The 26352-nt window shown below is 48.4% G+C and overlaps 2 protein-coding genes across 2 annotated transcripts in view; one reads left to right on the top strand and one right to left on the bottom strand.

The window, feature by feature from the left end:
- Positions 1 to 319: 319 nt before the first annotated feature.
- Positions 320 to 3218, bottom strand: NDUFB6 (NADH:ubiquinone oxidoreductase subunit B6). Its single transcript, XM_078885553.1, has 4 exons — positions 2945 to 3218; positions 1969 to 2064; positions 1163 to 1207; positions 320 to 656 (listed from the first exon to the last, which is right to left on the bottom strand). Exons 1-4 carry the CDS (start codon positions 3128 to 3130, stop codon positions 588 to 590), a joined length of 396 nt encoding a protein of 131 aa, XP_078741679.1. The 5' UTR covers positions 3131 to 3218; the 3' UTR covers positions 320 to 587.
- Positions 3219 to 7185: 3967 nt separating this feature from the next.
- DOT1L (DOT1 like histone lysine methyltransferase) overlaps positions 7186 to 26352 on the top strand; it is a 28108-nt gene continuing 8941 nt past the window's right edge. Inside the window, 24 exon segments of the mRNA XM_078885552.1 lie at positions 7186 to 7221; positions 7223 to 7520; positions 7523 to 7564; positions 7567 to 7760; positions 8326 to 8369; positions 10325 to 10399; positions 12490 to 12553; positions 12935 to 13163; positions 13647 to 13741; positions 13984 to 14046; positions 14409 to 14464; positions 14905 to 14984; positions 15384 to 15452; positions 16087 to 16193; positions 16806 to 16847; positions 17932 to 18006; positions 19504 to 19551; positions 20488 to 20887; positions 21547 to 21660; positions 23097 to 23188; positions 24030 to 24131; positions 24692 to 24829; positions 25155 to 25280; positions 25781 to 25953. Of these exon segments, the coding sequence (XP_078741678.1) occupies positions 7186 to 7221; positions 7223 to 7520; positions 7523 to 7564; positions 7567 to 7760; positions 8326 to 8369; positions 10325 to 10399; positions 12490 to 12553; positions 12935 to 13163; positions 13647 to 13741; positions 13984 to 14046; positions 14409 to 14464; positions 14905 to 14984; positions 15384 to 15452; positions 16087 to 16193; positions 16806 to 16847; positions 17932 to 18006; positions 19504 to 19551; positions 20488 to 20887; positions 21547 to 21660; positions 23097 to 23188; positions 24030 to 24131; positions 24692 to 24829; positions 25155 to 25280; positions 25781 to 25953 (2762 nt within the window).

The raw sequence follows: 26352 nt of genomic DNA, 5'->3' as shown, positions 1-26352 counted from the left end.
CTTAATCCTAACCCCAAACTTTAACCTGAACTCGAATCCTGACCCTAGCATGGACTCTGTGGTATTTTGCATCCCTATCCAAATCATAAACTTTACCCAAATCCTAACATTAACCCAAACACTAACCAACCTTAATATCTTTATGCCCTGCACTGACCCTATGCCAATCAACTTAACAAACTCTGATCATAAACCATACACTAATCCTATCACCGTCCCAAATCCTAAATCTAACCTCCCATCCGAACCCTCACCGTAGCCCCCATCACACCTTTCTCTCTCCATTGCTCAGAAAACAAGTCTGACACACCCACAGATGTTAAGTTAGAATTCATTTATTTAAATTCTCCAATCAATACGATGTTGGTGATGACGATGGTTAAGGTAGGCCACTGCATGTGGGTTTTGCATTACTCGCAGACGTAGATACATAGGGGGCAGCAGGGGCAGCTTCCCTCCCCACAACACATTTACGATAGTGTATGGGGGGGTGGTTAGCCATGTGCTGTGCTCCCTCAATTTGCTTTATGCCCCCCCCTTGGCTACTTGACCCCAACTTGTCGAGTTCCAGGGGATGGACAGGGGTCTCAGTGGTGATCGGCGTGGGGGATGTTCAGTTCAGGGATCACCTCCCCAGTCTCCACAATTGTGTCACCCTGCAGCACACACATACACATAATGAATACACCAAAATATACACACATATACAAAAAGTCTTAACAGACTGTTGAGGCCAGTGCGGTTAGTGAGCACCTATTAGGGGCGGCACAGCACATGTGGGGGTGGGTGGCTACACCATGCCTGGCCACCTTTGTCTCCCAAGTGGTCGATGTTGACACACCGCACCAAGTACTCATTTGAGGCTGAGTCGACTTAGGGGAGGCCCAAGACCAGTTCAGATAATCATCACTAGTGTTGGTCGTGAGTGGGAATTGAACTCGGGGGCTGGGTTCGTAGTGCAGCACGCCAACTGCTACACTACTGCTCCCCATATACAGTATAGATATGCACACATTCACAGGCAGACATACAGAAACACCCCAAAAAAACACACATGGATACACATCCACATATTCCCACACAGATATAAACACGGACAGTAAAACACAGTGAAACACAAAGACAGTTACTCACAGGGAAACACAGAGGCATGCATACTCACCGGGTAAACCCTAGGTTTGGTGCGACAATGACCGTATGGTACATCCTGCAACGACATCAACATTATCAACATCAATATACAGTAGATGATTAATATGGTCGTGTCGTGTGGTCGTGGTAGATGTTGATGTGGTTGTAATGCAGATGCACTTGTATGTAATTTTGTATTGCCGGTATTGTAATCATGTGCTGTGACTTTAGCCGTGTTTGTGTTTTGTCGTGAATGTTGTGGCTGTGTAACAGTGATGTTTGGATGTTGTGGTGATTGTTTTCATGTGATAATTGTTGAGGTTATACTGTGGTTATGATTGTTGTGTGCTCGTGCTTATAGTTGTTATGATTTGTTGTGTGGTTGTGTGTATTGTTACGGGTCAGTGTGAATGTAATTATATTTAGTGTCTTGGTATAATTGTAAAGAGGTGGCATTGTGGTAACCAGTTGTCATGGTATAGTAGTGGTGGTATCGAATTGGTGGCTGTGATGGTACTCTGATGGATGTGGTGGTATTGTAGTGATGCTTCTGGTATAGTGGTGGTATTGCAGTGATGCTTCTGGTATAGTGGTGGTATTGCAGTGGTAACTGTGGTTGTCGTAACATTGGTGGCTGTGGTTGTGATGAGATTGTAGTTGTAGTGGTTGTGGTTGCTGTGGTCAAAATGGTATTGTAGAGGTTGTCGTTGTATTGTAGTGGTTGTGCTGGTATTGTAGTGGTTGTGCTAGTATTGTAGTGATGGCTGTAAATGTGGAGGTTGTGGTGGTGCATGTGGTGGTAGTAGTGAAATTGTGTGGTGGTTGTTGTTTTCACACCGTGGCCACGTGGTATTTCAAGTAGTAGTGAACGATCCAGGCCGGGACCAGAACAAAGCGAAACCCAAACGAGAGCGACTGTGCCGCACGGTACGTCTGCAAACAACATCAACACCACCATCATCATCACCAATACTATCGTTCAATACTTCCACCATCACCATGAACATCAAAACCATTGCCATCAACATTACCACCACCATTATTAACACCATCAACATCCAAATATACCATCGACATAATTACCATTAACATCAATACCATAATCGCCATAATAACAAAACATCCCATCATAAACGCAAACACCGTCATCAACAGCATCAAAACATCAAAACTATCGCATGGAGGTTAAAGGTCAGGATGAGTGACAGTGGAGGTGAGGGGTAGGGTGGCTGCGAGGGAGGGTTGCTGTTAAGAGTGGAGGTGATGGTTCTCATCTAGTCTTGCCTATGGCCGTATGTGCAAGAGCCGAATGTCCTTGTCGAGGTCCGCTAACCACGACGAGGGCTCTCAAGAGGGAGTTCGTGTGGGTTTGCTGCCCCTCCTCCGCTGAAGGCGCACAGACGACATCGGTTCACGAGATGTCCCACGTGTATATGTGTCTAACTTCTTTCGCACCGCACGTAGCCAACCTAAACTGCCCCATAGTTGAGGTCGCGTAGCCACAATCGCACTGCGGTGAGGATGAAGGGGTCGATGTAGGCGGAGGTGGACGCGAAGGGGTTGCGAGTCGAGGTGAGTGAGAGACGGTGAAGGTCACGTTCAGAGGGTTAAAGCCGAGCGAGTGGAGGTGAATGTCTTGGGGGGTTAGCGTGCAGCTGACGGTGGAGGCCTTCGACAGGCGCTTAGATAATCAGCGAACGCGGGCGAAGGCGTCAAGAGGCAGGCAGGGCAGGCAGGGGAGGTGGTGGAAGTGATCATCGCGAGGAGCGTTGCGAGAGAACGTCTCCTGCGTGAGCCGTGCGGAGCCGCTCACGCGAAGCCTCCACGCCGTGCCGGGCTGCAGGAACCTCGCCCAGGCCGCCGCCACGGGGCCCGGCCGCGTCCCGGGCAGCGTCGCGGGCTCCCGGGGGCTCAGCTCCTGGTCACGCAGCCACTGCCGCCGCAGGGTGAAGATCTGCTGGCGACGGAGGCGGACATCCGCGCTCGGCTCGCTCGCCATGTCGGCGAAGGTGGCAGAGGCGGTGAAGAGATCGCGGCCTCAATCGGACGGTGAGCCGAGTGGGACGTTGTGACATTAAAAAAACGCGCTCGGCTCGCCTTGCCAGCTCAGAGGTTTATTTGACCTCTAGCGCCAGCCCCAGAGTTGAGTGGTGGCGTGCGATGCGTTGGTTTGGCAGCAGGGGGCAGTCTCCTCTTGATGTGTGACTTCGAGGCTTTAACACCGTAAAGGAGGCTTTTGCGAGTAATGTTAGCCATAAGAGGGGTTCTAGATTTGAAGCTTTCGTGACTGCAAGGATTCATACTCATAGGTTTTTCGGTAAAGTCACGTAGGTAAAAAAATAGAAATAATAAATAATAATAGAAATAAAAATATTTTATTTCTATTATTATTTCTATTATTTATTATTATTTTTTATTTCTATTATTTTTTATTTTTTACCTACGTGACTTTACCGAAAAACGCTAAGAGTATAAGAGGGGTTGTTTTTGGGCGGGGGTTGGGTTGCGTAAATATAAACGTGTCATTATGAGACCTCCTTTGCCAGTAGCAAGATATAGTAATAGGTTTTTACCCTTTTATCTGGCACCAAAACTGACACCTTTATACAAGGGATCATTGCAAACATGATCCCTTGTGTAAAGGTGTCAGATAAAAGGGTAAGAACCTATTACTATAAACGTGTCGTTAAACCCGTCGTGACAAACCTTACTATTTGACTGTGTCGGGTGGTGGCGGGTTTAACGACACATTTAAATGTATGCGATCGAACCCAAAAATACCGATATTGTGGATAACTTCTATGCTCCCACGCCTAATGCTCCCAGCCTTCAGCTTTCCACACTGACCAGCTTATGGTGATATAGCCCCCCCCCCTCCCCAGCTCAAATGTGTGGACTTTATTTAGATGATTAACTATTTGAGAGAACTCAAAAGACCAGCACCAGAGTCTCATTTGCAACAGCGACCCTAGGGTCACCAAAATTACAAATTCACCCATCAATCGAGTGACAAAATGACTCTTATACACGTATAAATTTACCACACCAATACAATTCCATGTGGGTTTACACAGCTCGATAACGACAGTATATTCATGTTATCTTTGGTCGTTGTATGTTTTTTTCTTTAATTTTTGTTCGAACAGGGCTAGCAAGCGGAGATTTGTCACAAATATATAGCCGAGGTGACACTTATAACAACGCTCCCTTAATATCTTGGGATGCAGATCTTCTCTGCATTCCCAGGTCGAGATTTTTGTCTATGGGTGTTCTTCCACGAGATATCAGCGATCTCTGAGTCTGTGGACATTTTTCAAAGGCGCCTGGAAATCTATTTATATGCTTCCACTTATTAAACGTTTAGTTCATTTCACCAATGGTTCTAAAAATGTAGTTATTTTTATGCTGATTGTCTGCTGCTGCTTCTGTGTCCTTAGGGGCCGTCCATAAATGACGTCACGCGATTTTGGACTATTTTTGACCCCCCCTCAAATATGACGTCACAAAGCTCTGCCCCCCCCCCCAAAATAAAACATGCTTCAAATCGCTTTAAACTATTGTCATTCTAGTGCGTATTTAATGTGGCGCTGCACTCTGATGTTGTAGGTCAAAACATTTATTAAAAAGTCTATTTAATTAAGTAGAACAGGAAATAATAAAATAATATATTTTATTCTTTTGTTATTCTTTTATTTCCCTTCTACGTGACTTTACCGAAAGAACCAAGAATATGAATCCCTGCAGTCACGAAAGCTTTCAATCAAAATGTAAGTAGAACGTGTTGTCTATCTATATATATAAAATCGCAAATCTGTCTGTCTGTGTGTCGCCGGACCATACGCAGTTTCATTGGACGGCGGTTGCCCCTGGCAACGGGTAGCGACGCATTCGCTGCGGGGTGGACGCCATTTTTAATTCCCGTTAAAAATATGCGCACGCAATAACACGCGACTCCGAGGTAAATTCATCAAAGTTTCACGTCTTCACTCCCCCCCCCACCACAATGTGTGCAATTACTATTATAGGGTCGGTAGATTATAAAATTATAGCGATTACACAGTATTATTGTAGCGCGGGGGGGGGGGGGGTAACGGCCCCTGTACCCAGCCTCAGTCGGGTGGGCAATTTAGGCGAGGCCGGAGGCTCTGCACGGTACTAGGCCTCGACACCCCACCACACTATAGGCCGTACATATTACTGCACAGCGGCCCAGGAGATCGTGGCTGGGGGGGGGGGGTAGCAGCCCATCTGTGTATATATGTAAGGTTATTAAGAAATATATTTTTCACCCGGGCAACGCCGGGTACTTATGCTAGTATTTATTTAAAGTTGCGCATTTTGATGTGACGTCACATTTCTCAAACCCCTCCCCCTCGTCACACATCGTCACAAATGTCTGACCCCCCCCCCAGGTGCGTGACGTCATTTATGGACGGCCCCTTAATGAAAAGCACTATATAAATGTAATTAGCATAATTATTGCCTTTAAAAGACTATATTCTTAGGTTTTTTCGGTAAAGTCACGTAGGTAAAAAATTTAAATTAATAAAAGTAAAATAAAATAAAAATCACGACGTTTCAGAGGCAATACAAGCTTCCGTCTTCAGGTGGAACCGTCACAGCCCGACAGCTGTATCAAGTAAATGAGAGATTACAGGAGATACCACTCCGTATATATAATGGTTGAGGGGGGGGCAGGAATGGCCCACTTTTTATTATTATGGTAAGGTGCGGTTTGAGACTATGAATAGACTGCATAACAAAAGACTGAGCCTTTATTATGGAGAGGTTCGGTTTGTGACTACGCCTAGCCTACATAACAAAAGTGTGAAAAAAGAAAGCTAAACCTGGTAGAAAGCTAAACCTGGTAAAACAAAACTGGCTGTCCATCAGTAACCTGCAATAAACTGTTGGGGACAATTGATGTTTGCGAGTAGCACCTATGAAGGCCAGCGCTGTGGCACACGGCGGGGTGCGTGGCCAGCCCCACGCCCGGCCGCCTTTGTCTCCCCAGTGAGTTCACACATCGCACCAAGTACTAACTTGAGGCTGAGTCGACCCACGGGTGGTCCCAATGACCGGTTCAGACAATACAATTGTAACGAGAACGAGATTGTGCGAGATGCAAGACGGATGGCCCCTCTCAGTCGATTCGCCGCGACCCTTGACCCTTGCCCCCCCCCCCTCTGGGGGTCACCTTGCCCCCCCCCCCGCCCCACTTGGGGGTCACCTTGCCCCCCCCCAACCCTTTCAGATTCCCCAGTGCGCATGGGCTGGGGTGGGGGACAGCGCTGATTGGCCCAGCACAGTGGGGGCGGGCAGGCGAAAGCCCCCGCGGCTGATTGGGCGAGAGGCGTTCAATGGCCACGTGCCATTTGCGGAATGGCAAAAGTTGTTTTGGTTTCGTATGGTGCAATTAAATTAGCGACGTTATCAATTTTTATTGATTTTTTCTCATGGTATAATGGTGACATGTTGTGGAAAATCCCGAAGTGTATAATTTCATTGTCTGATAATACCGAGATGTTGTCGCGGTTATTTAATAAACGTAAAGTTATCTGGGTGATTTAATGAAATACGAGACGGTGCTGCACGGTTCCATCGTAACCAGATCGCGAGGAAACTCCCATGACGTCATTGGTGGGAACGCGGGTCACGTGACGGCACGTGCGCCAATCGGTCACGTGATGGGAAAACCCCCTCCCCACCCCTACCGACCACCCCCACCCACCGACGACCCCCACCCCTTACCAAGGCAATCTGCCGGTTGGCCTCTTCCGGAAGTTGTAAAAAACAGGCGGAATAAACTTCCAGAAGATCCCGCAGACGGAAGTCGCCGCGAGTTTCAATACAAAGAGGTCTCTTACTTCCGGAAGCCGGTAGAGATCTTCCGGAAGCCGGTAGAGCTCTTCCGGAAGCCGGTAGAGCTCTTCCGGAAGACGGTAGAGATCTTTCGGAAGACGGTAGTGATCTTCCGGAGACGGTAGAGATCTTCCGGAAGCCGGTAGAGATCTTCCGGAAGACGGTAGAGATCTTCCCCAGCCATTGGTGTCTATGGAGGAGGCCGGGTCCGACTCCCCCCGCGGCCTTCGGTGAAAAAAACGCGAACAAACGGAAGAGAAGCGCGGGGTCCCTGGGACCCGGCCTCAAGGCGGCACAGGGAGTCGTGTGCCCGGGTCTCCCCGTGCCTCCCTCCTCTTCCCCGCGTCTCCCCGTGCCCCCCCCCTCCTCCTCCTCCCAGTGTGACCCCGCGTCTCCCTTCTCCTCTGCCCCAGGTCTCCCCGCATCTTGCCGTGTTCCCACATTTCCCCGTGTCGTTCTCCTCCCTGTGCCCCCTCCCCCCCTCTCTCCCCGGCCTCTCCCCGTGTCTCGTAGTTTGTCGAAGCATCTCCCCGTAAAATCCTCGTGTCTCCCTGCCTCTGTTGGCCTCCCCGTGTCTCCCCGTGTCCCCCTCAGCGTCTCCCGCCCTCCTCTGCCCCCCCCCGCCGCGTCTCTCCCCCGACCCGGGACCCCCGCGACCCGGGACCCCCTCCGCCATGGGCGACAAGGCCGCAGACACGCGGGAGCTGAGGTTGAAGAGCCCCAGCGGCGTGGAGCCGGCGGTCTACCCGTGGCCTCTGCCGGTCTACGTGAGTCTCCGTCTGCTGCCTTCACTGCCTCACACATAGCCCTGTGACTAACCCCAAGAAATAGCCCTGTGACTAACACTAACACTGAGCCTATAGCACGAGCCCGAGTCCTAACACTAACACCGAGCCTAACACTAGTTCTAAGGCTACTCCTAGCCCGAGCACTGACCCTTACACGAGTTCTCGCTCTAACACTCTTCCTAAGACATACTGTACCATCCTTAGCCATAACACCGACACTATCCCTTGCTTTAACAATAATATCAGCCTTATTCCTAACAGTGGCCCTAACATTAGCACTGGTCTAGCCTTAATATTGACACCAGCCTTAGCCGTAATACCAACACTAGCCGGAACAATGGTAGTAACACAAATACTGTACTAGCACCAACACTCATCCGAATACTATCAATAGCCCAAACACTAAACCTAATTTTGTTATATTAGTCCAAGCCCTAACCGTTACCCTTAACACTAATCAAACCATAACACTCTAACGACACTAACACGAGCCTGGTACACCCACAACCCTAATACTAAATTGTACTTGTGGGTGTCGTTGCAGGATAAACACCACGACGCTGCTCATGAAATCATAGAGACCATCAGGTGAGGGGGGGGGCAGTTGTGTGTGTACCTGCGTGCGTATCTGTGTGTCCCTGTGTATGTGTGTACCTATTTGTGTGCACACGCGCATGTCTATGGAGCTGTGTGTGTCTTTGTATACATGTGTGTGTGTGCCTCTGGACCGCAGCAAGCTCGCTAACAACACTTTCCCCAAAATTATGTTAAGGCTTACGAGGGTTTTTTGTCCTGTATTGTCTGTCTTGTCTGTCTTGTGTAGACCCCACAAAAATTAAAAAAACACTCGTCCCCTCAACGTTCCATTTGTGATGGGGTAGTTTTAAAGAGATTAGAGAAGTTGTCCGTGCTTATGACCAGCTCTGGTTTGGCAACGAAGCTCTCGCTCCGAATCAGTCGAGCAGCATCTTTTCATCAGTTGCGTAACGTTGTGTGGAAGCTGGCGTATTGCTCCATAAAAAAAGCTCCAGATATTCTCGGCCACAGTTATGCCCACCAAAGGTACAGTATGGGAATTTTTGTTTTTAAATACGGTACGATACGATATTTTTTCTTCCGGTACGGTGCAAAAGTTTGTTTTTTTCGTACTCTTTTTATATCAACTCTGGTGATCAATTAATTCGAAGCTAAGCTTCTTAATTTCTGATAATGATTCTACTCTCTTGTCTTTAAAGGCGGCTACAAGAATTTAACACATCAGTTATCAAAAACTTAAACGTCACGCAAGATTCATTTCTTAAAATGCCACTTTCCATTGATAACGGATGAGAATGTAAAGCATTTTAATCAATATTTCGAAATTATGCAATTTTGGTTCAGTAATTGTTTGTCAATTCGAGGGAAAAAATCCAAAACACGTTTACAGAAGATTTTTTTTTAAGTGTAAGGAGCTTTATTCCAAAACAATCAAGCAAAACGATATACTATAAGCTTGCTTCTTATATATTCTTTATTTTGTAGGCTTTTTTGTTCTCTTAGGTACGAAATAAGGTACTAAATTACGGTACGAAATTTACCATATTGGTACGGTACGAAAATATATTCAAAGGTACGGTATGACATTATGGTACGATTTTTTCAGAGTACAAAATTCAAAAAAAAATAGCTTACCCTCCTACCACCCTGGATGCCCCCCCCTCATCTGTGCTTGTGAAACGTTTAAAGGAACATATGCACTGCTTTGAACATTTAGGCTGGCCTTCGTACAATTTATCCTGGCTTTAACCAGACTAGATTGTGCGAGGAGCTTGTAGATCCTAGAAAGATCTGGACCCAGTTCCATGAGCTCTGGTAGACGAGGCTCCATTAGCTTGGTCATGTCCAGCTACTCAATGCCCAAACAGCTTCTTTTTGGCTGGATAGAGGGTGCTAAATGGGCACGGCATGGACTAGAAAAGAGATGGGCTGATGCAATCCAAAAGGATGTGGAGCTGATTGGACTTGTCAATAACTGGCACTAGCGGTGTCAAGATTGGCCTCTGGAAGAGTATCGTTGAGGACGCTACTAGGCAGTTGGAGGCAGTCACACTCCAACAACAGCGGAGGGCAAAGGAGTGACGCTCAATAATGATAGGAGTGCCGGGTGGCTTAAACGCAGCAATTTGGCATAGTGCGGAGCTCAGGTGGTGCCATCTGGCAATCATCATCGTCAACCCATGGCACCTGGCTCTGTCTTGTGACCTGCCGGAAAACCTTCGACGTTTACATATTCTCAGGGTACACCTAGCCTGGCATAAGCGTCGTGGTGACGTCACCTCCATTTCATGGCAAACAGCGGTTGTCTATTTGTGTGTACCTCTGTGTGTAACTATTCCACTTGTGTATGTCTCTTGAGTGGTGTGCCCACACTACTCTTGTGTGCAATACCAGTCTTAAGAGGTACTTAATGACAGTACTTTCCCCAATAGTATGCAAGGATAAACGGGGCATCTTTGCGTGTGTTTATATTTATATGCCGTATATATATATGTGTGTGAACCCAGGTGGGTGAGTGAGGAGGTGCCCGAGCTGAAAATGGCCATGGAGACTCACGTCCTTGTGGACTACGACACAAAGAGGTACTCGCTCTAACTACTACTACTGCAGTCCTAGACCCAACACTACTGTGCTTCTAGATTTGAAGTTTTCGTGACTGCAAGGATCCATACTCTTTGTTTTTTTCGGTAAAGCCATGTAGCGAAAGCACAAACTTAAGCATTTGTGCTTTCCTTACGTTGTCCCCACTTGAAGAAGGACGCTTGTGTTGCGCCCGAAACGTCGTGATTTAATTAATTTGTTTTCTTTTTTTACCTTCGTGACTTTACCGAAAAAAACAAAGAGTACTACTGTGGTTACTGGTCACGTGAACTTCACCGATTGATTTGTCCACCCACGTTGAGGGCCTAGGCTGACTATTTTGACTAGACGATACTGTGTTTAGCCACCACACCGGAAGTCAAAAGACTTAATGTATCTGCTTCTTTCCTCGCACTGCTTGAGCCTTGCTCATTGATACAGAAACGTACGAATTATAATCGAGTACAAGAGCTCACAATTGATGTCATCACATCTATACCTCTATTTAAGGAATGAAGCAGGAAGATTTCTCCACAAATCTGGCTGTCCGCCTAATGATGCTTGTTGTAATTACTGGCGAAATGTCGTACGTAAATGTTGTGGATTTTCTCTCCAACAGCGGTATGCTGTACTAGTAACGAATTGGCATGTTCTGTTTACGTGACAAACATTACTGAATGACTGTGTCGGGTGGTGGCGTGTTTAACGACACATTTATATCTTCTTGGTTCTTTTGGTAAAGTCACGTAGAAGGGAAGTAATAAAATAATAAAAATAAAACATAATAAAACAATTCTCACGACGTTTCGGCCACAACGCAAGCAGCCGTCCTCAGGTGAAAACCAGGTCTGTCGAGGCGCCTCGACAGACCTGGTTTTCCTGCAGTCACGAAAGCTTTAAATCGAGACACATTTATATTTACGCGATCTCACCCAAAAAAAAAACCTGTATTATGGACAACTTTAACAGTTTTGTTGTTGGTCGCTTTACGTTTTGAGGCTCGGTCATGGTCTGTGCCCAGTAACTGTAAAAAGAAGTATACTAACACTCACTCTAGCCCTGACACTCACACACCTTCTTTAATGCCAACACTGGTGTTGGTGGTGGTCTTAATGTTAATGATGATGTTTATGTATCCATAATCGAGGCTTTTTGGGTGCGATCGCATAAATATAAAAGTTGTGTCGTTAAACCCGCCACCACCCGACACAGCCAATACCTACTATAGTAACCCAGGAATGTTTGTCCTTAATGCTCGTGACGTCACTCCACATCGAACAGCCCCGCTCATTAATATTCATGAGCAGGTGACGTCCTCCAAATGGACACCCCCCCCACACTAATAATCATGTGCAAGTGACGTCACTCCACATCGAACAGCCCCCTCATTAATAATATAGAGCAGGTGACGCCCTCCAAATGGACACCCCCTCCATTATTATTCTCTACTATAATGAGCCAAGAATGTCTGTGTGCAACGCTCGTGACGTCACTCCACGTCGACCAGCCCCCATTAATAATCATTATAAGGTGACGTCCTCCAAATGGACACCCCTCCCCCCCCCATTAATAATAATTAGCGGCTAGCGTCACTCCACATGGGGGGCCGAGGTGCCTCTTCCTCCCTCACGTCACGCGATCTCCGTAACGCTATTGAGACATCAAAGTAATAAGGACGTCATGATGAACAAGGGATTATAACCTTAAAATAAAATAGGTCTGTGTCACCGCACCCTTACTAATTGCACACGAATTAATGCAATGAATATCACGTCGCGGTCTGCTTTTTGCTTGCAAGTTTCAGATTTACTGCAATACATCCATCCTTAGACGGTCAAAAGGCTAGTTAGTAAGGTTTGTCATGTAAGCAAAACATGCCAATTCGGTACGAAATCAGGACACCAGTGTGTTGGAGAGTAATAAATCCACAACATTTACAATTCAAGTACAAATATTTATGTATATGTTGATGGTGTTGATATTATGAGTATCGTTTTGATGATGGTAATGTTGATGTACGTAATTAGTTGTGATGATCGTGGTGTTTGTATTGATGCTAACATTGTTTCTAATGGTGTTGATGTTTATGTAGTTTTGAGAGTATGCAGAAGCTGTGCGATAAATACAATCGGGCAATCGACAGCATCCATCAGCTGGTGAGAGCCTCGCCCACTCACATCTAAACGAGCACTAATGGCACAAACCACTCCATAATTAGCTGTCTGTTTTCTTGTGTTCATCTTATCTCCTCATACCTCCTGTCTCCTTCCCATGTCTTCCATCCCCTTTCTGTGTCTCCCCTTTTTATTGTATCCCTTTTTCCCACCCATGTCTCCCTTCACCACGTGCCTCCCATCTCCTCCCACGATTCCTCTCTCCTTCCTGTATCTTACCGTATCTCCCACTCACCGCTTTGTCTCCCCTCTCACTGTGTTTCCAAGTCTCTCCTTTCCTACCCACGTCTGCCTCTCTCCTCTCCACATCTCCCTTCTCTTAATTTCTCCCCTCCTCACCACGTCTCCCCCCCCCCTCCACAGTGGGCAGGCACCGCAAGACCCATGCGGATGCAGACGCGGCCGTGCACGGGGCTTCTGCGCCACATCCTGCAGCAGGTGTACAACCACTCGGTGACCGACCCCGACAAGCTCAACAACTACGAGCCCTTCTCGCCCGAGGTGTACGGGGAGACCTCTTTCGACCTTGTCGCTCAGATGATCGACGAGGTGCAGATGACCGAGGACGACACCTTCGTCGACCTGGGCAGCGGTGAGCGGATCGGTGCGCGATCCGACTTCGGGTCGCCACTCCGCGTTGTAATGTTTCCCTGTGTCTCCTCACGTGTGCTCTGGTATTTATGTGTCTCTCGTTGTCTTTCTGTATCTTCTTGTTTCTGTTTACATGTGACCATGTAAACAGTAAATCTGTGTCTCAACAAGCCTCCGATGTGTCTCTGTGTTTTTTTTCTCGTGTGCTCCTATCATGTATCCTCATATCTCATCATGCCTCCGTTTCCTCATGCATTCCTTTGTCTTAATTTCTCTTCATTACTCCCTGTGTTTCCTCATGTGTGCCTGTGGCATTCCTTTGTCTCTCTGTTTCCCCATACCTGATTACATCTGCCGTTTTCCCTGTATCCCCGTAAATCCCGGTATGTCCCTGCGACTTCACCATGCCTTCCCCTCTCCCCGTGCCACCGTTTACAAATCCCGTCTCTCCCCATGTCCCTGCGTCTCCCCACGTGTCCTATAGGTGTAGGTCAGGTGGTGCTACAGGTGGCTGCCGCCACTCCCTGTAAGCATTGCTACGGTGTGGAGAAGGCAGAGATCCCAGCTCGATACGCAGAGGTGAGGCACAGGGACACGCAGAGACATGGGGAAATACAGGGGGGTATGGAAGACACAGAGACATGGAGGAGGTACGTAGACATGGAAAGACATGGGGAGACATAAGAGGCATTGGGAGACACGGGGAGGTGATGAGCAAAATGGGGACACACAGACACAAGGAAGCATGGAGGAGACATGGAAACAAGGTAAGGAGCTAATGATGATGGTGATGGTGATGATGGTGATGTTGTCGGTTCTAGTCTATGCATGTAGAGTTTAAGAAGTGGATGCGGTGGTACGGCAAGAAGCACGGAGACTACACGGTAAAGATACTCACGAATTACCACGACATTTTCCATTCGCTCACCACACGCGACACACATTACACACCCACAGTGCATGCAGCACATTCCACGCACTACACCAACAGTTGTTTGGTTGTGGTAATAACATTGGTGTTTTTGGCTTTGTTGGTGTTGTTCGTGGTAATTGTATTGTTGATGTTTATTTTTATGGTATGGATATTTAAATAAACTTAACGGCAGAGAGTGTTAATGATGTTCACGTCATCTTTTTTGATAGTAATGATTTTGATGATGATTATTATGTGGGTGATGTTGATTGTGTCGATAGTGATTAAGAGAATACTAACATTGCTTATGATGGTGTTGCTATTTGTTTGCAGCTGGAGAAAGGAGACTTTCTATCTGATGAGTGGTTGGACAGGATTGCCACCACCAGGTGCTAACATAGGACATCATACACACATGTATAGACGCACGTGCACAACAAACTAAGAGCCCCCAAATAGCTTTAAAATACTTTTGGGGCAAGTGCTGTAATGGAGCACTTATGAAGACCGGCACGGCACGCGAGGAGGTGGGTGACTAGCACCACGCCTGGCCGCCTTTGTCTCCTGAGTGGCTATAGTTACACTTCACACCAAGTACTCATTTGAAGCTGAGTTGTCCGACAGAAGTTCCAAAGACCGTTTCAGATATTCGTCACCGGTGTTGGCCGTGAGTGCAAATCGAGCTTGGGTTTCTGGGCTCTTCGCGCACCGTGCTAACTGCTACACTATGGCTCCCCATGGGCACACACACATGTACTGTCCTCAGCAGTTGTGTAAAAACAAAAGAAATAGACACTCTCCTTGACTGTGACGTGTGTCCTGTTTGCAGCGTGGTGTTCGTCAATAACTTCGCGTTTGGACCAGAGGTCGACCATCAGCTGAAGGAACGCTTCGCCAACATGAAGGAGCGTGAGTAGTGGCACTAGAAACCACGACCACAGCAATAAGCACAACAACCATCGCATCCTCCACAGTCACACTACAGACCCTGCACTTCACATAGTAGACACTGAGCCACACATACACCCCATTGTGGCGGCGATGGTGAAGTTGTTGCTGTGTCTAACGATGTTGCTACTGATGCTGCTGGCAATGACTGTGATGATAGAAGTGATGTCCTTGCTGCTGGCTGTGATTATGCTGCCGGTGCTGCTACCACCGATGTCACCAATGACTTTGCGGCTACTATGATGATGGTTACCGCTGCTGACGATGAAGAAGTTACGATTTGTTCGTGTAACTGCTGGTGACGATCATCTCACCATTGATGTTGCTGCTCCTGCATGCGTGTTTTGTGTGCGTTGCCAGGAGGGAAGATTGTTTCATCTAAGCCCTTTGCTCCTCTCATCTTCAGAATAAACAGCAGGAACCTGAGTGGTAAGAAATCGAAATCATCACTTGCACAGCGATCACGATGGTTCTTCTCTTGTAGCCACACTTAAGTTGTGTGTCCTGGGCTGCTCAAAGTGTATTGTTTGTTGTAACTTGCTGACCTGCCCCACTGGATATTTATAAAAAAGAGCTTCATAGCTCATTGTATTCCTCCAGTATAAATAAAGATTCTGATTCTGTGTCTCACATGGGCAGGTGTGTGTCAGTGTGTTGATGTGTGTGCCATTGGGTTTATGTGTGTGTATTCATGCATTTGCGTTTTATCTTTGTGTATTAATTTGTCCCATTGCCTCCATTTTCACATGTTCCTTTATGTGTCCCTATGCCCATATGTGCTTGTGTGCTTTGTATATTTATATACGTCCCCATTTAGATATAATTTCTGTCTCCATGTGTCCCCATGCCCCTGTGTGTCTCTGATTCCATGTGACCCCGTGTATCCCTGTGTGTTCCTGTGTGTCTGTGTCTGCATGTGACCCTGTGTGTCTCTGTGTGTATGTACTCATGTGTCCCTATGTCTCCTCATGTGTGTCCCTGTGTCTCACAATTTGTCTCCGCGTGTCATCATGTCTCCCCGCGTGTCTTGCCTTGTGTCTCACCCGTGTGTCTCTGTGTGCAGACATAGGCACGATAATGCGGGTGGTGGAGCTGTCTCCACTCAAGGGCTCTGTGTCGTGGACGGGAAAGCCTGTGTCGTACTACCTACACACCATCGACCGTACCATCGTGAGACACACATGCACACAAAGACCAAGGTCCCCCACAATGCCTTGAACAGATTGTTGGGGGAAGTGCTATTCGTGAGCATCTATGAAAGCCGACACGGTGCATGAGGGGGTGGTTTGGCCAGAACTACGTCCAACCGCCTTGGTCTTCCCACTGCTAGTGTTTAAACACTGCACTAGGTAGTCATTTCAGGCTGAGGCGACCTAGGGGAGGCTCATACTGATGTTAACCACTGATGTTAGCCGTGAACGGGAAACAAACTCAAGTTGCAGGGTTCATAGTGCATTTGGCTAACTAGCTCATGACCACTCCCCTCAATACACTACAAATATACACACAACACACGTATTGATGCACATTTACACATATAACACACGGTACACACCCCTACACTCTTTCAACCAGACTCTTTTGAGACAACGTTACACCTTAACCTCCATGATCACCAGCATCATAGTGTCACCACCACCATGATATCATAAACTCCTCCACCACCACCATCATCACATATAATCATCATCAGCATCAGGACCGTATCACTACCATATCAATATCAGCACCACCCATCATCAACCACCACTGACACTGCTGACCTTGCTGTGTTTGCTTTAGTTGGAGAATTACTTCTCGAGCCTCAAGAACCCCAAAATCAGGGTGAGTGGTCACACTGATGTCACCTCGACTCTGATTGAGCGGAGGGAGAACCCATTGAGATTCACCGCCTCTTGGCATTGGCGTCAATTATTCAGCCATGCGAGAGCCCATCGAGGTTAATCGGTACATTGACTTCCTAAAATTAGCCACGCGGGACACCATTGACATTTATTGTGATTGACATCCTTTATTTAACACTTGAGGTTCCCCACTGAGATCCAGTATTTATAGGGGAAATAAAGGTTATCTATAAATACTGTTTGTTGCCAGAATAAAGGGAAAACCTATTCTCATATTTTGGTACTGGCAAAGGAGGTCCCATGATGTAGTTGTTCACCCCGAGCTCTCATTACTCTGATAGTGCATTGTCTTTGTGCTGTACGCCTTTTTGGCGTCCTCTGGTCTAACACCGTTTTGAGACTAAGCTCAAAAGAAAGCTGTCTCTGGTGTGGACCAATCAGTTGCAAAGACAATGCATATATTATCAGAGTATGTTTTTGGTTTGCATTCTGACCACAAGTATTGTGGTTAATGCAGACATGATTCCTTGTAAAAGGTTTCAGTTTGGTGTTCTAATATCTTAACACAGCTGTTTGTTGCCAGAAAAAAGGGGAAAACCTGTTCTCAAAAATGAAACAGTCCATTGAGATTGATTACCTCTCGTCATTGACACCCTCAACCAGATGGGGCTAGCATGTCCTCACGTCTCATTATCCATGTCTCTGTTTTCTTATCCCCATGTCTCCATGTACTTGTGTACCGTGTCACGGTGTCCCTGTCTCATGTTCCGTTTCATCCATGTGCTTGTTTCCCTGTATTCAAATGTTTTCTTGTCCCTGTCTTCATGTCTCCGTGTCCTAATGCCTTCATGTCTCCACGTCACCATGTCCCAGATTTTCATGTCCCCATGTACCAAGATTTAATTGTACCGAGCAATCTTCATCCCCTACTCCGAAAACTTGGCACCATCCTCCTGAAAAAGTCCCGAGACTTGGTCTTTCCTGCATAATAATAATAACATGTGTCTCTGTTCTGAAGTCTGCGCGCCCGTATTGACTAATTTCTCTGCGTCTCCTGAGTACAGGAGGAGCAAGAGGCGGTGCGTCGCCGGCAGCAGAAAGACAAAGAGAACAAGGGGAGCTCCAATAGCCCCTGCAAGGTGAACTCACTCGCTCACTCCTCGCCACCGCTCGCTCGCTCGCTCTCACTCAATCACTCACCCCACCCCTTGCGCATCTGCTTACTTGAAAGTGCCATGCCCTGCCTCGCCAGCAGAAGGCAGTACAGCAAGTAGAATATTCGGCATCTCTTTCCATATGTATGGGGATAGTGTTGCCCCCTCGCATGCGTGGGTTTTCTCTGGGAGCTCCGATTTCCTGCCACATGTATAATCACTCATAACTTTGCTAAAACTTATAAAAAAAACACAATGCAAGACCCTCCTGAATAATAGTCCAATAGTCATTGACTCTTCCAATCGCCCACTGATTAGCTCACCCACCCACTCCTCGTTCACCCAATCACTCGGTCACTTGTTCATTCACCCACTTACCCCTCCACGGTGCGTATAAATTGTACATGATGTGTTTTTCTGTAATATATTTTTTTACAATTAAATATACATGGCCAATACGTCTGTATGTGTGTCATCTTCAACATCAGTCATTCTCTACCCACTGTTGGATGATGGCTTCCCCATGCCATCACCATCCCACACTCCTCTGTCATGTCCTCTTGGACTGTTTTCTATCCTTTGGTTGCCATTACATCACCAGTCTCATCCGCTTGCCATCGTCCTTTCTCGCAATGTGTGCCCTGTCCAAGCTCACTTGGCTTTCCTTACGTCGGTATGATTTACCTTCGCTGCCTGATCCACAAACTCATTTCAGTTGCACCATGCTTGATTGCACGTTTTTCATCTTTCGTTTCCCTTTTCTTGCCGTGATTCCGTGTTTTTCTAACCGTAGTGTCTGGCGGCATGCATTGTTTGAACGCATTTCTCTTCCCACGCCTGTGCGCTGCTTTTCACGATCACATCAAGTGGTTTTCGACAAGCCCTTCATCCTGTTCATCATTGCTTCTGTTTTATTATTTTGATTCCGAATCTTATTGTTTTGTCTCACTGGGTTCATTTAAGAACAATTTTCACAATCGGATGTATCGATTTGACTCGATTGGATACAATTAGATACATTTCGTCGTGAGAATTGTCCTTTAAGTTATCGGAGGGCTGAATGAATAATGGTTTTCCATGTTAAACACTTATACTGTTTTTTGGTTATATCGTGTAAATAAAATTTATTTATTATAAAATTATTTACACGATCTAACCCAAAACAACCTGTATTATGGATGATATTGGTCGCGAAAGCCGACGTGTTAAACTCTACTGGACATCCGTGAAAAAGACCCCCGTAGCTCATCGGATTCTTCCAGGATAAATAACGATTCTGATTCTGGCAATTTATTCCAGTGGGAGGTTCTCACGAGACAAAATTGGCCTAATCCAAAATGCAATTGTAAATAATATTCTTGGCTGCGAAAACCTCTGTGCTAAGTTGCTATATTTGTGTGTGTGTGTGTTTACGTGTTCATGTGTTTTTTGTACGTACATGTCCGCGAGTGTAACCGCGTGTTTGCGTGCTCGTGCGGGCAGTGCGGTGACCCTGGGGTCTGTCCCTCCGAGGGATGGACCCCCCTGCAGGTGGGTGGCGCCTCCCCTCAGCCGCTAACCTCACCCCTCCCTCTCTCCCTAATGGACCTCGCCGCACCTCGTGCAGTGCAGCCATACATTTGAAACCGTCGCTCCCCTCGGCGCGAGGCCTAAAGTTGTGGCGTGCGGTGTTTACGAGCATCCGTTAAGGCTGAGATGGCGTTAGTGTTGCCATGCCGATTCTCGCCCCTCCCTCCACCCTTACCCTTAACCAATTTCTGCCTCCTCGAATCATCGCCAATCCCTGCATGGACTGCTAATACCTGATCTTCGACCCTTAGTGGGGGAAGAAGAGTCATAGGTCTCAGGCACCCCCAACCCAAACCCCCTTCCTTTTCACCGCAGTAATGATCGACTTGATTAGTGCGATGGCCGCGTGCTCGTTACCAACACTCGTGTGGAGCAGTCATTAATTAATCTGCTGAGCTGTTCCTGCATGGCCATGACCTTGCACCCCTTCATTGTGACCTCGCCACGTCACAGCTTGTCCCATTCTCCGTCCTCCGATCTTATAACCTAACGTCAGCTTCACACCGGGACCACATTTTAACGTTATCTGATTGTGACCTTTCACTTAGTTTTCTGACATACCCCTGACCTCTTAACTTACCCTGACATCTGACCTCGTATCTTGACCGCATTGGTCCTCTGAATTTCCATCCTGACATTACCCTGACCTCTTTATTTACAATCTCACTGTGACTTGTAAATTCATACACCTGATCTTTGACCTTATATCCAGACCTCTTATCTCACATCTTGCCCACACTGATCAATGCACCTGACCTCACCCACCGGGAGCTGTGACTGCAACACCTTGACTTCCGTCCACTCTCACCTTATGGAAGCCCAGCAATGGCAGTTCTGTAACCACCTCCTTTCTCCCCTCCCCCACTTTCTCCCTTTACCCCCCCCCCCCTCCCACAGCCTGCACAGGAGTCGGCGCCACGGATAGAGCAGCGAGAAGAGAAGGCGGCACGCCCGGCCACTGGGACACCATCTCCACCAGCACCACCTCCATCGGCGGCAGCAGCAGCAAGAGCAGCAGCGGCGGAGTCCGGGAAGGGCCCTGCGTTGGGCCCCGGCGTCAACGGCAAAGTTCCGCGCTTGCGCCGCATGCGGGGGCGGCGCCTGTGCCTCAAGCGGAGGGGGAGGCCCAGGAAGGGCGTGGAGCCCCGTGCCGCTGCGGGCAGCCCTGTGGGGGCGGGCGGTGGCGTGGAGAGGTTTGCTCGGAGGGGTGGGAGCGTCGGCGGGGGTGGAGCGGCGGCTGCGGACGCGGCGCTGGAGCTGCTGCATGCGCAGACGCTGACGCACGTGCAGGGCACAGGTGTGTAATCCACGTGCGTGTCGACGTGTGCGCGCTTAGAAATGTGGCCGAGAGATGCGTGTGCGCGTGTGCATGCGGGTAAGGCATGGCGCTCACTGCACCACCACCTCCTGTGCCATGCCGGCCTTCATAGGTTCTCGCTAACAGCACTTGCCCCAACAGCCCGGTAAGGTTAAGGGGATATTTGTCTTGGTTGTGTATGCAAGTTAGCACACTGCGCAACGATTTTGGCTACCGGAGTTAGATTTCCGCTCACGGCCAACATCAGTGGTGAATATATTAACTGGTCCTGGACCTCCCCTGAGGTCAAATCAACCTTAACTGAGTGGTATGTAATCATCATCGTGGTGTTGGCCACACACACCCTTGTGTGCTGTGCCAGCCTTCATAGGTGCTCACTAACAACACTTGCCCCACCAGCTTGTGTAGGCTATACAAGGGATATTTATCTTTTTGTGTGTACATGTGTGCATACCATTTATATGAAGACCGCCCGTGTATACAAACGTCTGTGCACACCTATATTCGTTTACAAGTTTAATCATGGCATACAGACATGCATGTGTGCATATAAATGTTAACACATTTTGTATATGTATGAGTGTCTCTGGCCGTGTCTGTGGCTTTTATCGACAATACACGTGTTCATGTGTGTGTAGACGTCCGGAGCCCCCCAGGTAGCCCCTATCGGGGCCTAGCCCAAGCCTTTCCTGGACTGGGTGCTTCTCCTGGTCTCATGGCCTCTACACCTCCTGCATTGTACAGACTCATGGGTAAGACACGCTATGCACGTGCTTGTGAGTGTGATAGAGTTCGTGCCGACACAACTGAAATCAAAATCTTCATCATCATCAGCCATTGGTCAATCCACTGCTGAACAAAAGGCCTCCCCAAGCCTCCGCTACCTCACACGATCCTGCAATGCAACAATCCACTTGGTGCCTGCACACAAGCGGATTTCAAAACTCCCATCTCTCCAATGAAGTGCTTTGGACTCTCTAAAGATTTTTTAAAAATGTCTAATTAAAAAAAACTTAATCAGTGTGAACAGAGATGCATAATTGATGACTGCTTGTTTTATATTCACCCCCCCCCACGTGGCGCAAGAGCGCAGAAGCGTGCTCACCACATCTACGCCTCTATATAAGGAACGAAACAGGTGGACTTCTCCACAAATCTGGCTATTGCCAGATTGTAAATGTTGTGGCTTGGCTCTCCAACACACCGGTGTGCTGTACGAGTGAAAAATTGGCTCTGTTTACGTGACAACCCTTACTAGTTGGCTGTGTCGGGTGGTGGCGGGTTTTAACGACAAATGTATATATTTATGTGATCTCACCCAAAAAACCTCTGTTAAACTTAATCCAAAGTGTTCTTTTTTTACATGCAGGTGTAGCCAGTACTGGGTTCGTGTCTGATTGGCCACTGTCATATGACTGGAAAAATGCGACTGGTCACATGGCACTTGTGGCTTTCTACGATTGGCCACTGATACCTTTAAAATGGTCAATCTGTTGGGGCGAAACCTAAGAACCCCCCCCCCCCCTCCCGATGAAGACCGCACAGGCCGTGTTGAAACGCAGCTCAGCATGTTGAGAAAAACTGCGATGCCTTCGGTGGCTCCTCCTGTTCATGCTCAGCAGCAGGTTTTTAATGTATGGACGCGCGTGTGTGTGTGTACAAGGTGCGGTGTGTAAGCATCAGCACTCGCGAGACAAAGGCAGCTGAGGTTGGTGCTGGCCACCTACCCCCTCGTGTGCTGTTGCGGTCTCAATAGGTGCTTACTAACAGCACTTTCCCCAACAGTCTGTTCAGGCTATACGGGTGATTTTTGTCATTTGTCTTTGTACATGTACAGCGCTTCACCAATTCACTGCTGGATGGAGACCTCCGCACCCAGTGTGTGGGTCGTGCGAGTTATTTGACCACACTTAACAACACCGGTTCGGGTTGGTGAAGGGCATAGATGTGGTTGCATATAATTACAGTATTACAGTGGATTTTTCTGTACTGTTCTCTGCTGCCACACATGCAGCCCCAACCCTCTAACAACCTGTGTGTGCATGGTGGTCACTGTTTCAGGCACTGTCCAGGTTCAAATCTGCTTGGCTTCCTAGATCTATTGAGATCTGGGTACATTCCAGGTTATTTGGTCAGAGGCTTGTTTGTACATGTACATGTGTGTGTGTATATATGTGTGTGTGTACAGACTCATTTAGGCTGCAGTACATGCAGTTAATGTCTCACATGCGCACGCCTCAATACCGCTCCAGTCTACAGCAGCAGCTGCAGCAGGAGGAGGTGATCCCACTCACCTGCACACACCTAAACACCTGGCCACTCACCTGACATCTTACCTTATGCACACACCCAGACACTCACTTGGACAATCACCGACACTCACCTGGACATTCAACCGCACATTCACCTAGACTCTCACTTGTATGCACCCTCACCTGGATACTCACTCACGCGGATACTCACCAGTACATACTCACCTGTATACTCGCCAATACATTCAACCACCTGTACACTCACATATACACTCACCAACACATACACCTGTACATACTCACCTGTACTGTATACACACCAGCACACACATTTATCCTCAGTTGTACACTCACATGCACCCTCGGTGTGCTCTTTGTGTCCTCGTGTCTCTGTGTCTTTCCATGTCACCCCGCGTGTCTCCGTGTCCCTTTGTCCTGGGTTTCTGCGTGCCATGCCCCCATGTCTGTGTTGCTGTGAATTGATATCCACATACCTCCTCATGCCTCTCCTGTGTCCCTGTCTCGTTTTCCCATGTCCCTGCTTCCCTATGTCTCCACGGCCATGTGTCTCCCCGTGTTTATGGGTGCCCGTGTTGTTGTATCCCCTTGTGCCTGAGTGTTTCTATTTTCCTGTATCTCCGTATCCTCATTTGTCCCAGTGTCCCCATGTCTCCATATATCTCCGTTTTCCCATGTCTCACGGTGTCTCCATGTCTCCCCATGTCCTTGCGTTTCCATGTGTCCTCTCCCTGTATCTCTGTGTTCCCGTGTGTCTCATTGTGTGTCCCTGTGTATTCATCTTTCTCCGTGTCCCCGTGCCTCATGATCTCACTCCGTGTCTCCTGATGTCCCTGCATCCTCGTGTGTAGGCTCGTAGCGCCCGTCTCAGCCGCTGTCTGCAGGCGCTGCAGGATCAGTGCCAGAACCAGGAAGCGGAGCTCCTGACGGCGCTGAGGCAGCGCTGTTCTCAGGTCCTCGCCCACTCTCCAACAACAACGACACTCACCAATACACAAACACACTCTAACATGCACTTGTACTCCCTAACACACGAGTTTTCCAGGTCAAACAATAATACACTCACAAAAGCAGCAACACACTAATACTCACTGATATGCCCTCTAATCCTCATACACTAAAACACGGATACCCTAACACACAATCTCACTCAATGATCGGGAAAAATAAATTGAACGGGATGAGAGCGGAAGTGTCTGGGAGGGGATGAACAGTGTGGAACCACCTACACTGCGATCACCAACCGCCCCAACCATCTCAACTATCCAAGCAGCGATGCCCAAGTCTACTGCCCCAATCATCTCAACTATCCAAGCAGCGATGCCCATCTCAAAGATCTCAACCGCACTGCCCATCTAAACTGTGCCAATCACTAACCATACCACCCACCCCAAGCAATGTTGAGCGCTTATGTGCGTTTGTGGGTCTCCTTTATTGTTGCACAGCTATACGCTTGTCAATGTGTTCTGTGTGTGCCTGTGTTTTTGTGCGTGCGTGCGTGTGCATGTCGCAGCTGGGTTTGTCTGGCACCAGTCTGTCGGAGTTGGCCTCCGCACACAGGCAGGGGGTGGCACAGCAGAGCCTCCTGCGGCAGCAAGGCCAGCAGCTGGAGCACAGCATCAGCACGCTGACGCGGCGCTGCTGCCAGCTGGTGACAACCTACACACACTTGTCTACACTTGCATGTACACACAAAGACAAAGACCTCCCTATAGCCTCGACAGGCTGTTGGAGCAAGTGCTGTTAGCAAGCACCAATGTTGGCCAACACGGCACACGAGGGTGTGGTGTGGCAGCACAAAACCCGGTGCTAGTGTTTACACACCACACCAGGTATTCATTTAAGGCTGGGTCCACCTAGGATAGCCCCACGACCGGTTCAGATATTCACCTTGCATATGCGTACATACACACACACACACAGATGTGTGTGATATCGGTAGCATCAGCTGTCCCCTGTGATATCTGTGGCATCAGCTGGCCGCGCATTGCCGGGAGTTGGGGTTGGAGGTTCAATCCCTGAGCGAGGAGACTCTGAGCCGGGAGCTGATGGCGCTGCAGCTGAAGGTGGCGCACAACCAGCGCAGCGTGGCTGAGCTGCAGGTATTCACACACACGAAGACAAAGATCCGCCGAATAGCCATAACACACGATTGGGGCAAGTACTGTTAGCGAGCACCTATGAAGGCCAGCACGGCATACGAGGGGCTGGGTAGCCAGCACCATGCCCGGCCGCCTTTGTCTCCCTAGTTGTGATGCTTACACATCAGGTACACATTTGAGACTGAGTCGGTTCAGATAATGATGTAGGCCGTGAGCAGAAATCGAACTTTGATTGCCAGGTTCATTTTGCAGATAAAGAATCCCCATATACCTTGAATGGACTGTTGGGGCAAGCGCTGTTAGGTGCTCGCTCCCAATGCCGACACCTTTACACACACATGCACACTGTGTTATAAAGGTGCTGCTACTGTGCAGAAGCAGAAGGAGCAGCCACCACTTTAAAGGAGGACCGACTGATAGTAACAAACGCTTCCCATGCCTTCCGAGCATCTAACACGTACGTCCGGATCCGTGGGGACGCCCTCTGATGACATCTTCAGATCAACATCCTGGAGCTGGAGCGCCGGCGGGCGGAGGCCGTGAGCTCGCCGCACAAGACTCTGCTGTCCGGTGCCGACGGGAAGAGCGACGGGGCCCAGGCGGTCGGGCCAACGTGGGGCCACGAGGGTGGGCCTTCCGAGGGGCTCGTCAATGGGCACCACGACCCGCGCAGGTGAGGGGCGGGACCCCCCCCCCCCTCCCCCCCCGCTCGCCGCCCGCTCGGCGATTGATCGGCGCTCGTCGCCGCAAACTCACCGCAAACTCGCCCACTTGTTGCAAACTCACTGCACACTACACAACATAGAACGCACAAAACGACTGAATCGCTCTAAACTGACTCCACACTTTATACAGTCGCACGTTCGCTCATCAATAAAGTCACTCGCCATTCACTCGCCATACACACCCACTACTCGCCATCTGCCCACACTACTCACCGCACACCTCAATGTTCACCACTTATTCATCATACACTCACTATTATTACAAACTCACTCTAAATGCACGTACTCGCCACTCTTTCACGCATTGAGCATGTTCACTATGCACTCAAACAACCACACATTCACTC

Source organism: Lampetra fluviatilis, chromosome 3 (genome assembly GCF_964198595.1).
Source record: "Lampetra fluviatilis chromosome 3, kcLamFluv1.1, whole genome shotgun sequence".
Classification (NCBI taxonomy): domain Eukaryota; kingdom Metazoa; phylum Chordata; class Hyperoartia; order Petromyzontiformes; family Petromyzontidae; genus Lampetra; species Lampetra fluviatilis.
Note: the sequence above shows the minus strand (reverse complement) of the source record. Positions and strands in the feature narration are given on the sequence as shown.